Source organism: Elephas maximus, chromosome 19, assembly GCF_024166365.1.
Source record: "Elephas maximus indicus isolate mEleMax1 chromosome 19, mEleMax1 primary haplotype, whole genome shotgun sequence".
Lineage (NCBI taxonomy): Eukaryota > Metazoa > Chordata > Mammalia > Proboscidea > Elephantidae > Elephas > Elephas maximus.
The window spans coordinates 49,563,970-49,578,658 of NC_064837.1; the positions used below are offsets into that span (position 1 = coordinate 49,563,970).

General features: G+C 46.2%; 1 protein-coding gene across 1 annotated transcript in view; it reads right to left on the minus strand.

The window, feature by feature from the left end:
• Positions 1–146: 146 nt before the first annotated feature.
• The window catches only part of EZH1 (enhancer of zeste 1 polycomb repressive complex 2 subunit), a 28,942-nt gene continuing 14,399 nt past the window's right edge, over positions 147–14,689 (minus strand). Inside the window, exons 7-21 of the mRNA XM_049859688.1 lie at positions 14,370–14,546; positions 13,266–13,368; positions 12,652–12,815; positions 12,215–12,306; positions 10,502–10,682; positions 10,047–10,243; positions 8,134–8,225; positions 6,894–6,934; positions 6,288–6,413; positions 5,094–5,272; positions 4,239–4,334; positions 3,739–3,820; positions 3,195–3,275; positions 2,687–2,771; positions 147–2,402 (exon numbers count right to left, since the gene is read on the minus strand). Of these exons, the coding sequence (XP_049715645.1) occupies positions 2,342–2,402; positions 2,687–2,771; positions 3,195–3,275; positions 3,739–3,820; positions 4,239–4,334; positions 5,094–5,272; positions 6,288–6,413; positions 6,894–6,934; positions 8,134–8,225; positions 10,047–10,243; positions 10,502–10,682; positions 12,215–12,306; positions 12,652–12,815; positions 13,266–13,368; positions 14,370–14,546 (1,757 nt within the window). The 3' untranslated portion in view covers positions 147–2,341. The remainder of the gene's footprint in view (positions 2,403–2,686; positions 2,772–3,194; positions 3,276–3,738; positions 3,821–4,238; positions 4,335–5,093; positions 5,273–6,287; positions 6,414–6,893; positions 6,935–8,133; positions 8,226–10,046; positions 10,244–10,501; positions 10,683–12,214; positions 12,307–12,651; positions 12,816–13,265; positions 13,369–14,369; positions 14,547–14,689) is intronic.

Genomic DNA, 14,689 nt, shown 5'->3' on the forward strand with positions numbered 1-14,689 from the left:
CACCACCATATCTTGGCTGTACCTCCCCCAACCCCAGATCCCAATGGGCAAGGTGGATCAGAATGCAGAAGCTTCAGCCGGAGCTGCTCCTATACTGCCATGCCTGGATCCTTCCAGCCCCAAAACAGACAGTACACAACCTGCCAAAATGGATTCTACCACTTTATTCAGATAAGAGGTCACAAGCCACAGGACTTTAAAGTGCGTGAAATTCACTGGCAATAAAGCCACACATATACCAGCTGCCCCCCCTCCCAGCCCCTGCCACCTTGCTCCATCCCATCATTGCATTTTGGAGGGGGTGGGTTAAGACCTATCATTTAAGGTGAGGGACAGCAGGGAAAAAGGATAGAAGGGCTGGAGAAACAGGAGTATTAGTGGGCTGAAACTGGGAAGGAGGGGCGAACCACAATGACCCTGCACTGAGGGGAGGGGGGTCAGGCTGGCCTCTTGAAGGCTGGGTATAATTTCTTCCCTTTTTCACCTGCTCCTCCTGGCCAGCCCCTGGTGTTTCAGACAGACCTAACTCCTTCTCCTGCATCTGCCTCTGTGTTCCCCCTGTAATTTATGAGTGATTCAGAGCCCACAGTCCAGCGTGAGGGAGTCCCCAGCACACACAATGAATACACACCACAGCAGAAGCAGGTTTCAGAATCATGGTTGGGGCTGGCCCAATCAGGTGGGAAGATGGCTTCTGTTGGGAGCTGGCTGGGAGGGTGCTGAGTGCAGGGCACACATATGCCCACAAATGCGGTGAGTAAGTGTGTATGTCAGTCCCACCAAAATCCCCAGGAGCCAGACAGCCTGGCCAGAGGGAGCCCTACCTCCTTGCTTCACGGGATAACCAGTGGGGCTGGAGGGAAAGAGTGGTCAGCACAGACTGTGGGAAGAGAGGCTCTGGTTCCCAAGAGAGAAGGGAGAAGCCTGCTCTCTTTTCCAGTACTCCCTACGTCAGTCTATCCTGCCCACGTCCTTCCTGCCCCTGCCCAACGCTCCTTATTCCCCACTAGCTCAGCACACGAGCGATGGACACAGGGGCAGCTCTTGCTGGCCCCATTCTCATTAAATTCTTTTGTGTCAAGCCAGCACGTCCTGCCTCCCCCAGGAGATGAGACAGAACTGAAGAGGAATCTTCCACCCTTACTCCACGTGGGATTTGAGCTGGGACCCCAGAAACTTTAGCTCAAGCTCCACCTCAATCTCCAGGCCTTCTAAAAGAAAGAGTAAAGTGCTTTGCTCTGCATGAATCCCAGAGAGAATGGCACCACAGACTGGCACAGGTGGTCCGCCTGCTGCTTCTCACACTGTATGCCATGTGTGACGCCATCCTATGCACATGCAATTTGGTAGCCCCTCACCCACCTCCAAACACATATTGCCAACTTACCCTGGCTAAACAGCAGGTGCCACAGACAGGAAAGTAAATCACACCAACAACCTTTCCCCTCTCTAGTCTAGGCATGGGCCCAACTACCCTGAAAAGATAAGCAACAGTGGCCCCTTCGGCCGAATGGGAAACGGAAGGCCTGAAAAAGACTACAGACCCTCAGAAGGAGGTGACAGGGCACCGGCACCTGCTCCTGAGAACCTGAAAGCACTTACCCATCCATCTCCAAAGTATACAGAGAAGGCTTTCTCATGGCCTCCTGGGCCCCAAGCTTAGCAGTTTAACTACTGCCAGGCTGGTTCCCCTTTTCTGCCATCCATGGATGGATGGCACTTAGCTTTCCTTCTCCCAGCCTTGAAGATCAGTATACTTAGAGCCCATATTCTTTCATTTAAATCCTGCCACGAAGGAAGAGGTAGCAAGGTGGCCCATCTCCCCTCTGAGTTCGGTCTGTGCTGCCTGCAGTTTGTCTCTAACCCAGACCCCTCATAGGCTCTAGGTACCTGACTTCACTCAGCCTGTCCTCTCCAGGTCTTGGGACCACGGAGAGATGTGCCTGGCAACCCAGTTACATAAGGACCCTTGATTTGGAAAGCTAAAAGGACAGGCTGATGCTTGCTGGGAGCTGCCTAAGTTTCTTCCTGAGGCCCATAGAAATCAAGCATACATTGTCTACCCCCCAGCCCGTGCACTCTTCCTCTGAGGCCTGAGGTGCAGTCTCTCACTTCTGCAACTCTCTCTTCTGGAAGCCCAAGCCCTAGCTGCCTCTGTCGCCCCTTTCACTGAGATAGTTCAGTCCCCACTGGGCACAGCTGAGGCCTCGCTACAGAGGGATGGGTGGGGGGTTTCTCGGTGTGGGAGATACATAGTGCAGGAATCTTGAGCAGCAGTGGTATGTGCATGAAAGCAAAGACAGTGCCGCTACCATAAGCGCTGGCGTGGGGCCCAGGAGGGCTAAAGGACATCCGTCTCCCTCTCGATCCCCACGTACTTGAGGGCATCAGCTTGGCTGTACCTGTCCCAGAGCAGGGAGAAGGAGCCAGGTAACTACCAAGTCTTTGTTATTGAAAAGATGGAGTCCCCTCCCATTGTTTCACTTCCCCGCCCACTCCCTAACAGCCTTCTACAACGCTATCACCTCTGAGGCAAGGTGCTGGAGGTCAGTACAAAGAAACAGCCTTGACCTCTGCAGATCCTCTCCTTCGTCCATATATCCCACTTTACACCCCCCAAGTCAATTCTGACAGCCACCCCTTCTGTCTCTAAGGCTATCTCCCTAGGACATTACTGGCTCCTCACCTGTAATCAAAGAAGAGCTCTTCACCAGCTTGAATTGCCCTCTTGGCAAAGATCCCAATCCGATGATCTCCATTCACCATGACCACTGCAAATAGGGGAAACCGGAGGCTAGATTCCTAGTCAATTTCAAGTCAATCCCTCTAGTCCCTCTGTAGGAACTTGGGCTGATTCTTTCCAAATTTCCAGTGGAAACATAAATGAAGTAGAATTATAAAGTAGTCATGAAGGTAGCTGCCCCTATGCCTTTAGATGTATTATTTTGGCTAATGATACAGGGAAAGAATTATCTTCAGAAGGACTCATGTTTGTGGAAAAATGTTTACAAAGTATTTGGTGAAAAGGCAGATTATAAAACCGAAAGAGGACTAAGAAGGTTTCAGACATTAATCATGATTATCTTTGAAGAAAAAATACCTCAGCTCTGAAAAAAAGATGAACAATGGAGAGAAATCACAGTAAATGAGGCATCCCCTGACCCCACATACCTCCCAGGTCACTGGGAACTCACCTTTGGCATAGCAGTTGGGGTTCACAGAATGGTTTGCAAATCTAATTTTGTTGCCTTTCCGGGTAGCATCCACTACAAAATCTGTATGAAGTCAACCAAAGAAGATCAAGAGCATATCAGGCAACCCCAATAGCTTCTTTAGCCTGAATTTAAACTCAATTCCTAGTAACAGAGGCAATTCAGTCAGATGGTGATTTTCAAGACCAGAGTACTAACAGGAGCCGGGAAAAGTGTGCACGTAATTCAGCCTTGTGTGGAAACATCCCTCTTTGCTTCAACTATGGATGTCCACTGTCTCTCTATCGGGTATGGAGATTTCTGAGGTTCTGTGCCCAGTGCTCCTATTACAAACACAACACCAAGACGGAGGTTTGACCAAAGCAAGTGAGCTGGGACATGTGGTGTCCCTGAGTTCTATTCTACTACCTTGCTTAATGCATCTCTTAGAAGATTCTGAGCTGATTTGAACCAGGGCTGTGATGGGGCAACTTGGTAGAAAGACCTGTCCAAGACCACCTTGTGATGAGAGAAAGAGACTCCATACCATTGTTGAGGTTGAAGAGGAAGCTGGACATATATTTGTCATAGACCTTCCCTCGCCGATCAGCCTCATCCTGAGAGATGAGCTGGACAGATAAGGAATGAACAGGGGTATCAGGTTGTCTGCACAGAGCATGGTACCCTGCCCCCGGAAAGTGCTGGGAGGGGGGCAGTGGCACATACAGGTGCTTAACCAGTATCATGATGAGATTCCTAAGAGACAGAGCTCAGGTTATTTTATTCCAACCCCCACCCAGACTGACCAATGCTAAAGCTGAAGAGAGCCCCTCACCCCTCCTTGTGTGGGCTGAGCTGTCAGAGAGTTGATAAACAGTGGTTTGTTTCAGGATTATAAAGAGTTCTGTGGGATCCCCCCAAAAGGCCATGTGAGAACTCAGCCGAGTTATTTAGAGATGCAGTCATAGCAGCCTGGCCCACAGAAAATCAGGGTTTCTCATCAGTATCCCCCACCACAAGAATGTGGGCCAAACCTATAGCACTCACCTCACCACAATATTCAGATATGAATTCGTTCTTCTGCACAGACTCTTTAATGAAGGTGCCCCAACCGGCCACATCTGAGGGAGCCAGTAGCAGGTGCTGGGGAAGAGGGAGCCAGACCTCAGACTACAGAGCCCGTGAGTGAGGGGGTATGTGTGCTGTGGGTGGCAGCGGGGGTGGGGGGGTGGGCAGAGTGGAAAGAACTAGCAACTGTTAAGAGGATCTGAAAACAGAAAAAGGTTGAAGTCACTCTGTTCTGGTGGAAGGAAAAACAAAAAAGGGAGGTGGTGAAAGGAAAGATGTCACTCCTTCCTCTAGACTCAGGGACCTCCTGGTGCCACGTCTATAGGAATTCACTGCTGTCTGTGAAGTACAAATAGGCAACACCAACAACTCTTCCACCTCCCTGCTCCTCTCTGTCTGGCCAGTCCAGGGCCCAGTGGCTCTGTAGTATCTAAAAAGAGCTAACGCTTCACTGGGACAGAAAGCTTTATTAATTCAGAAAATGTGTGTCTTTTAGGATTTACTGAGCACCTTCACATAAAAAAGGAGCCTTGGTGGTGCAGTGGTTAAGTGCTCGGCTGCTAACCAAAAGGTTGGTGGTCTGAATCCACTGGTCGCTACATGGGAGAAAGATGTGGCAGTCTGCTCCTATAAAGATTACAGCCTTGGAAATCCTATGGGGCAGTTCTACCCTGTCCTAGAGGGTTGCTATGAGTTGAAATCAACGATGGCAATGGGTTTTTGGTTTGGTTTCATGTATAAAGCCTCTAAGGAATCCGTGGAAAGGTAGGTGCTCGGAATGATTCCTTCTTTCCCACTCTCTATCTGGGCCGGAGCCCTGAGAAAAGCCCTCACCTTCTTGAGGCCACGCTGGATGCTGCAGTTTTTACAGGAAACCACCTTGCAGTCCCAGTGCTCGGAGGCCCCACAGGTGAGACACAGGTCAGGGTCACACTCTCGCACTGCCAGATAGCAAGGACACTGCTTGGTGTTGCACTGGGTCTTACAGCGGCAGCCAGGGAAGCGATTCTGACCTGAGTGGGAAGACAAGTAAGGTTAGGAAGGGAAGCAGGCTAAGCTGGGGCTTGGGTTTGACTCAGGGGCAGCAGGGAAGTAAATGTTACATGTTCAAGGACGTTTGGCAAAGTAGGAGAGAAGCTCCCTTCCCGACAATCATACATTCAGGTTTTCTCCCCCAGAGAAAATGGAGTGTTTCCCAACATTCATGCCTGTGAGTCAAAGAAAGCAGGTTTTGACTACTGAGAAGATGTGTTTACAAGAGATTCCCCAACAATACTCTCCCCTCCTCCTTGTTGGTGGAATTCGGAAGGGAGGTGGATACAGCCCCAGAGAAAATGAAATCAGTGCTTTTCACTGGTAAACCCTCACCATCAAAACAAGTATCGTTTTGAGAACAGAATATATCCGTTCTACACCCACCCGCCTCCACCCACCACCCTCCCCAGCACAAGCTCCTCTTTGCTGTGGCTAAAATTAATATCTGCTATAGGTTAAGAAGTAGGTACACAATTGCCTGGCATCAAGTTCTGCAAGCCCCGGGGTGCCACCAAACTGCTCAGCCTTGTGTGGAGAACGGCATGGTGGGAAAAGTGAAGGAGAAGCACTTTTAGCCTCTACCCTGCCTTCTGCTGACACCCAGACTCCTGTCCCTACTTGATATTAAAACCTTAAAACTAAAATTGACATATACAGAATTTCAACCTAAAATTTTTTTAATCAATTTTTTTTTTTGAAGGAATATCCTGAAGAGGGAGACTGTAACTTCGTTTAAGGAAAAAGACTCCCATGTTTCTCAATTCTGCCCTGAAAAGTAAAGTCGGGGAAAACATCTGATTTCTGTTGCTTCTAGAACTGTAAACCTAAGGGTTTTATTTGTTTTGTTTTATGACTTCTCCAGATTAAGTATCTTACTCCCTCTGGACAGCAAAGAAAATATGTGAAGCCCCATAGCAGCAAAGGGTGCAGGAGAAGGGAGGGAAAAGTGGGATGCTTTGAGGCCGACTGGTCTGGGAAACTGTAGGGTCTTACAGTCTGGGTTGCACTGGCAGAACTTCTCACAGAAATTCTGAGTCATGATGCAGGGGCAGGTGCTGTCACAGGGCCGGTCTGGGTGGTCGCAGGGCTGGTAGTTGTACACTTGTGTAGAAGAGTTATCTAGGAGAGAGCAGAATGGACCAGGACATGGCCATGAACGTGCTCGCTAACTGCTCTCCCTCCCTCTCAAGTGTCCACCTGCCTGATTCAAATAAGGCTGGTTCTAACTGTAATCTTGGACATATATTTCAGCACTTAAGTAAGAAGAAATCGTAGCCTACACTGGGGTGGCTTTTTTGTGGGGAAGAGTGTAGAGATGGTCTGGGACTAAGGAGCAGCTATTCTAAACATTAAGTGAGCTCTAGAACCTGATAGATGATACACTGAGAAAGTCAGAGACCACAAGGCCCATAACTCTGCCTCCTGAAAGGTCTTCTCAGCTGCAGTAAGAAGCTGAGCTGTTCTTAGCTGCTGCAGGGAAATCTGTCGCTGGCGGAAGCAGCTCATGATCAGCAAGTGCAGCTGCAGGTGGGGCGGAGAGATGGCCAAAAGGGTGAGACCGCACACTGAACTGCTGAAGAACACTCTGGTGAAACTTACCTTTCTTTAGCTGAATTTTCCTGCAGTGTGCAGCCCACAACCTGAAAAAGAGAAAAGGGATGGGTCTAGGTCAAGGCCCTCAGGAGCTCTGCGGATGCAGGTAAATGACCACGTGACCTGCTCTGAGGGACTCTGGTGATGCTGTGGTTAAGTGCTTGGCTGCTAACTGAAAGGCTGGGGGTTCAAACCCACCAGCCACTCCTTGGGAACCCTGTGGGGCAACTCTACTCTGTTCTACGGGGTTGCTATGACTCAGAATCCACTCGATGGCAATGGTTTTGGTTTTTTTTTTTTTCTCTTTTTTTGGTCTGAGAGACTGTGGTTTGATGATTGGGGTGTATCTCTCCCAAATCCCTTAATAGAAGGCCCCTGCTCGGGAAGCAGTGCCCTTACATGGAAGCTGAAGTCCCTCCTAAATCCAGTTGGCCTATGCTTCAATATTTGAATTTGAGCACCAGTTTTTAAGAACCCCCCGAAACAAACAAAAACATAAAAGAACAAACATACAGAAACAAAACCCAACACCCTATGTTCATTATGATGCTGTGGCTTCATTCGCTCTCCCTCTCTTGGTGGAGGTGGAGCTGTCTGTGAAAGACTTTCGAGATGGTGAGGTGGGAAGTTCTTTCAGGAATCTGCTTTGAGTGAAGGAAAACTAAGCAGAAGAAGCAACAGGGACTTCCTTCTATACCTAGAATTGGCATCAGCTCCTTCCTTCCATAGGCTATAGTTATTAGGGAATCAAGCCAGCCAGAGGGTCAAACTTTTTAAAAAACTTCCAACCCTAAGCAAAGGCTAGCTAAAAGACAGTCTTATTATGCAACTTATAGAGCAAAACAACACAAGTGCCAAAAAACAAAGCAAAGGAAAAAACTCCGGCCAGAGTTCAGAAGTGGGTATGGTGGTAACTAACCACCCAACACGGTGAAAGGGATGGTCCACAGGGTGGGGCCATGAGGCCAGCTCATATCCTGTTGGTCAGGAGCTTAAATGGTAAACCAGACAGTTATCTCATGGTCCACAGCATCTGGGGTGGGGAAAGCGTGGCAATAGGGCTGGTCCAGGGCACAGACCCTCAGGGAGCATTGAGAACTCTGGCCCTCGGTTGCATAATGCTAAATGGATGGACATCACATAGCCTTGCGCAATGGTTAAGAGGGAGGCAGATGGGGAAGGCCAAAGGAGAGATCAGAGCACAGGGAACTGCCCAGTCACAAAAGGTCCCTTGTTCGACCCTTGCCTGTGCTTTCTCTTCTTCTTCTGTGAAGGGTTCATGAGCTCATCTGTTGGCAGCTTCAGGATAAGTGATTCTTTGACTGCAAACTGAAAGACCTGGAAGAGAAGTCCAACAGGATCTGTCACTCCTTCTTAAGTGAGGTAGTCAGATAAGTGACATCAGCCAGGTGCTGGGCTTGGAGGGTTCTGGAGAACTCACAGGCAGCTGAGTGAGCTACCCTGGGCATCTCTTTAATTCAAGACAGACTGGTATTGGGACATTGGGTCACTGGCTCTGAAGTTAATTCTTCAGTATTTATCCTCACTTTTTTTTTTTTTTAGGGAAGGAAAAAACACTGAGCACAGTAACACTTTCCCTGGTCAGCAGCCTTCATCTACTGCTCTTTATACCAAATCATGAGTGGGCTGCCCCTGACTCTTACCAGTAGGGTCTGCCTCTCAGAAAGGGCAACTTTGTATACCTTGTGTTACTGAGATTAAGACATGATATAGCCACCATCTAACTCTTCTGAGCTCTACGCACTAGCTCCCTCTGTTGGTACAAAGACAGCGGGGCCACTTGACTGTAGGTACAAAGATATCAGGACAGCACCTCAGGAAGGCTGGTTCCCCTTCAGTGTTTCTTCCCTTATAGCACTAGTTTTTAGCCTTTTCTTTTTGCTTCTGGAAACCCTGGTGGTGTAGTGATTAAGTGCTACAGCTGCTAACTAAAGGGTCTGCAGTTCAAATCACCAGGTACTCCTTGGAAACTCTATGGGGCAGTTCCACTCTGTCCTATAGGATTGCTATGAATTGGAATCGATTCAGTGGCAATGGGTTTGGTTTCTTTTTTGTTCTGTTTTGCTTCTAGGCCTCTTTGAGACTCTGTGAAAGCTATAATCCTCTTCTTAGGAAAATACACACATATACAAATATGTATACAATCCAATGGACTTTTAAGTTAAGAATGCATGCCTTAGGGAAATAGGTATGGGCTCCAAAATGAAAGCAAAGGCATTTCAACTCATGGTTCTATTACTTGTTCTAAGCAAAGGAACCATGAAGAAGAGGCCACTGACGCTCCTCCAGAAATTAGAAGTCATGTGAGCATGGTTCAAGCTCTGGTGTCCCTTTCTTGTTATATACTGGCTCCCTGTCCCTGTCTTTTCCTGTCTCCAGAGCACCAGTGGCTGCTATCAAACTGTGTTTCTACCAATGAGTGAGAAGCAGCAGGTCCATGCCCAGCCACTGGAAGTGGTAATCAGAAAATCTAGTGATAGAAAAATTGGAGAATAAAGCAACTGAGGAGGTCGATGGGGGGAGCAGCAGCAGCAGGAGGGTTCTAGATAAAAAGACCCACAGATCTGCCTGGAGGGGAGATGAGAGGGTAGAGGGGGTTAGAAGCTGGCAAAATGGACACGAAAAGAGAGAGTCGGGGGAGACAGCGGGCTGTCTCATTAGGGGGAGTGTAATTGGGAGTGTGTAGCAAGGTGTATACGGGTTTTTGTGTGACAGACTGACTTGATTTGTAAACTTTCACTTAAAGCACAATAAAAATTATATATAAAAAAAAAAAGACCCACAGAAAGGCCTGGGAGTCCATTCTAGGAAAGGGATAAACATTTAGGAAGAAAGGCAAGAATCAAAAAAAAAAAAAAAAGGAAGCTTAAAGAGTGTCGAAATATTCAGAAGAGTTGGAGAGTAGCCAGAGACAGAAATAAGAATTCAGTAAGGAGAGCAGTTCCCCAAGCCTGGCTAAGCCTGGTATTTGCAAAAGGCCCCATGCTTGGGAAACCCACTTCATGGCCCAGAAGCACAGACTCACAAAGGACTGGACCTAAATCAACCTCTCTCCATATATGCAGCCTTACAAGATAGCAAAGAGATAGATTGGTGGATGGCGGGCCCAAGCTTGTGCCAGCTACTTTCAGACAGTACCTGCTTGCATGTTTTAGTCCCCAGAAGCCTGGCTATTGAACAGAAGTTGTTGAAGTAGGTACCATGGAAGACTCGAAAAAGAGATTCTTCAGCCCCTGTCCATTCCACAGGCTCCGAGGGTGCTTCCACTACACAGAGCTGTGGTGGGGCTGGACTTGCCTTCTGTTTTGTGGGGGTCTGACAGCGGGAGTTAGCCTCTAGGGGAAATAAGAGGAACAGGAAAAGGTGGACTGTAATTGTCATTAGTAACTCGCCACAAAACAGAACTTCTTCATTCTACTTTAAACGGCAGAATGGCTAGGGACAAAATTATTCCCTGTCTCCACTGCTTGCAGGCAAAACTGCGGAAAGAATTACCAATTTAAAAAACATAGTAATATTGTTGGGGAGTGTTCCCGGGACCAGCAGAGTCCTTACGTGGAAAGGAAAGGCTCTTTATTTTCTGTTTACTTTACCTGAAGAACTGGAAGCCCAGTCATTGCCTGTGTCCCTGTCACTGTCCCCTTCCTTAGTTTCAGCCACAGCAGAAGCTGAAGTGTTGGAGCACGAAGCACTGACCACGTGGTGCCGTCGCCGGCGACGACCAGAGCACTTGGAGCGAGGGTTGTGGAGCATGGCGTACTCCTTTGCTCCTTCCTGCAATGGACACATTACAGACAGGAAACAGGAACAGGGCCAATGTCACTGTATTGATCCATCGTCAAAAACCTTCATCTTCCTCAACATCTGTGCTTAACTGCACCGATAATGTCTGCTCTTTTTTTCCCCTCTGTGTACATGCTAGGTGTGACCACAGAATATTGAGGCGGCTGCTTAAAAAAGCTGCTAAAACTTACAAACTTACATCTCTTCATAAAAGAGTTGCCTTGTAATCTTTAAAAAGGAGTCTATGCATCTATGCATCTTCAGCTTCTTAGTGACTTGCATCTAAAATTCATTTGCATGTTAGCTGTTTTGAATTTGAAGACACATTTTGCTACAGATGCGGAAATGAGGTCCAGAGAGGGGAAGGGACCTGCTCAAAGGTATATAGCTAATAGTTCCAGAGTGGGGATCAGAATCAGGGCTCCTGATCCCCAAGCCACTGCTCTTCACACTCTACCACACTGCTTCTGGTGACTACTATGAGAAGGACAATACCCTTTAGAGCTATATAAATGCTGCTGGGTTTACCTAGCATGATGTAATTAAAAAAAAAAAAAAGGCATGGAGCAATAAAAAAAAGCATGAGGTATGGAGTTAGACCAGGGCTTGAATTTCATTTTTGCCTCATGAATGACTTGCAAATGGTGCAAGATATGCAACTTCCATAACCCATAGTTTCTCCACCTTGGAACACTATTGTAAGGATGAAAATAAGATAATATACGTTAAAGGCCTAAAATAGTTGGCACATAGCAGTCAATACATGTTAGGGAAAAAGTAACTCAGATAAAGTCTACTTATTCTTTTGCACTTACCACATAGCCCGTTCTCCAGACCTACATCCAACAGCTCTACCTACCATCTTTCCTTCCATTATCTCTCCAGTGACGTTTCCAAACATACCTGGCTGTATCATCTAATTTTACTTGGTGGGAGAAATGTTATCAAGGTATTTTTATTCTTTACCTAAGTTCAACCTATTGTATGGAAAGCAAAACTGTGTCTTTGGCAAGTCTAACCGACTTAACCCCTTCCAGCTCTCAGTGAATCGCCTCCCCCCAGGTACCCAGAAGAATTTATGCTACCTCATAAGGTCTGTCCATCAGGAAGAGGGTCTATCTAATTGATTAGCTCACAATAAGACATCAGTGTTTCTCCTATGGTTAGGTGCATATAATGTAAGACAGCAAAGTAAAATGGGGTGCATAATACACACACACACACAATCTGCTCCGATTCTAAAAAATATTTCAGATTCTAAAAAATCTTAGTAGATGATATTGAGACCAGAAAGCCTTTAGAGCTCTTCGACTTTCATTCCATAGGGCTAACTTAACAGTCCACTGCCCCAGTGTCTAGGGAGCTCCTTAAGAGCAGAAGCCATGTTTTATTTGTACCTTATGATCTCCAGAGTGCTATGTACTGACTCACTTGGCTCGTGTTCCCAGGGGCAGAAAGCCCAAGGACCATTTCCTGTACAATTTCAACAGAGTCAACAATGTTAGAACAGCTTAAGAACGTACCAGCAAAAGGAAGCAGTCTGCCCCACATGGTTCAGGTTCAATCTTGATTTCTTTGTTCTTGCGTTTGTATACATTAGGGGTGGCATGAAAAGCTGGAAAACACAAACTATCCTGTCTCCAGTGGTCCATCCACTTGATGGGATGAGGAGGAACAAAACTGGATTAGAGAGCTATTGCGGGCGTTAGGGTTTGATATAAAAAGCTACAGTTAGGGCACACAAAATTTAGTCAGTTCTGATATCAATACAATCCTTCCAAAGCTAGGAGGTAGTGAGGGACAATTATAACTGGACAAGTAAAAACAGAGCTGGCCTTCTGTAAAACCATCATCTGACCAGAAGCTGAGAAGCCTATATGATAAATGAGAACCCAGGGAAGGAAATGGTGGCTGGGGTTGGAAAAGAGGAGAGCATTTCAAACAGAGGAGCCCCACTCACGGTGAAGGAAGCAGTCGTATTTAAAACAGCGCCGGCAGAAAAGTGTGTGGAAGGAGTGCAGAGATTGTTCCCGCTGCACAGACTTGGCATTGGGGCCATCGATGTTGGGTGTGCACTGAGGGGGAAGTGCGTTGGGGTCTGACATCTCTGTTAGCTCTCGATACCTATTTAAGAAAAGAGAGACGAGTTCCTTCCAAGGGAAGGTCTCCACTGAGAAAATACAGACTGAGTACTGACAGTCACCCAGGTATGGTCTGCCAAGGTAGGATGGGTGTTTTTTATGGGCCTTATGTATAACTAAAGGGGTACGGCACTGTAATTATGCTGGGCATTTGACTGAAAAGAAGGGGAAACATTTGATAAGTAGGATGCTAGAATAACTCCCCAGAAAAGTGGCAGACTAAAAGTTCTCCGCCCAAACTTACAGCAAACAATAACCTTTACATGGGAAGGGCTGTTCAGAGGTAAGCAAGGGAGTACAAAACAACCAAAAGAACAAGCAAATCATAATGCATTTACCGTAAACAAGGTTTCTTATTAACCAAAACATAAGCTTGAATGAAATTTCCCTTCAAGCACTCTGTATATGGCCTGAGTGGGACAGCTTTGCCTACCTCTCCTTCATGTCATCTGGGACGCCATTCTCAGGGAACATTGAGGCAATTGCACTGAAGATCATGTCATTCGGGAACTGTTTCTTGGAACTCTTTTTGCTGCCTGAATTGAAGATGACAGAAAGTTCCTGAGTGCTGTTATCAGAGCATGGACACCAGGCTGTTTTCCCTCTTTCCCTTGTGTCACAGCATTTTGATTAGGGCTGCGAAAGTTAACCCAGCCACTGACTGCTTGGGAATACACAAAGCTCAAACCTAGCTGCACCTGTCTCATATAGGATACCAGAAGATAAGAAAGACAAGTTGCCTACACATTAGCAATAAAAACCACAGTCCAGATTAGACTCTGGAGATGAAAACACAAGAGACCTGAATACAGAAAAATTCTATCATAATGTTGATACTGGAGAACAAGATTGATCTCATAACTGTGTTATAATAAGAGAGAGAACTATCTTCCAAGAAAAGATGATTTAACAGTATAATTAAAGCCTGAGAGAAAGATGTGGCAGTCTGCTCCCGTAAAGATTACAGCTTTAGAAACCCTATGGGCAGTTTTACTCTGTCCTATAGGGTCGCTATGCGTAGGAACTGACACAATGGCAATGAGTTTGGGCTTTTTGGTTATAATTAAAACCACAACATTAATGACACAGAAAAATGCTCATGATAAAAAGATTAAATAAAAGAGGACATAAAATTGCATATATGGCATGATCTCAATTTCACATAACATAAAAAAATGTTGACTTATATATGTACATGTTTTAAGTCTAGAAGGAGATATACCAAAATATTAATGCTGGTTATTCCCAGTTAGAAAGATTAAAAAGTGACTTTATTTTCTTCTTTATAATTGTTCATGTTTTCTAAACACATTACTTTCATAATCAGAAATGAACAACAATGATCATTCTATAAGTTCTTTTACTTTCTTCTTCAGTTAGATTATAGGTGTCTGAAGCTATCAATGATCACGTTTTCCTTTTAACTGGGCCGACGAGAAGCATCACCAGCCTTTAGTAAGCAATAAACCCTTCTTGTTTTTATTTCTTCCCTAACTCGGTCGCTTTCAAAGTGGAATAAGGAAGCAGTGCTCTTTACCTTCAATAGCATGTCGTTTTCTCTTTCTTGTTACTGGCAGGTCTTCTTTGCTGTCATCCTGCTTTCCATCTGAGGTGTCATTGTGCCCTTCCTCTTCCTCATCTGAGTATTGATTCAGTGCATCTACCAACTCCAGGAAAACGGCATCACTAATCAGGACCGATCCGGGGATCATCTCTGAAACATACGAGTGAGATGGGTGAGCAGTGGTCCTCCTGGGAAGGTTTTCTTGTATTCATCCTCAAGGTCTAGATAGGTAACATACTTAAATTTTTATATGGAAAATCAGAAAGTTACAATCATTGGATTGGCTCTTACAA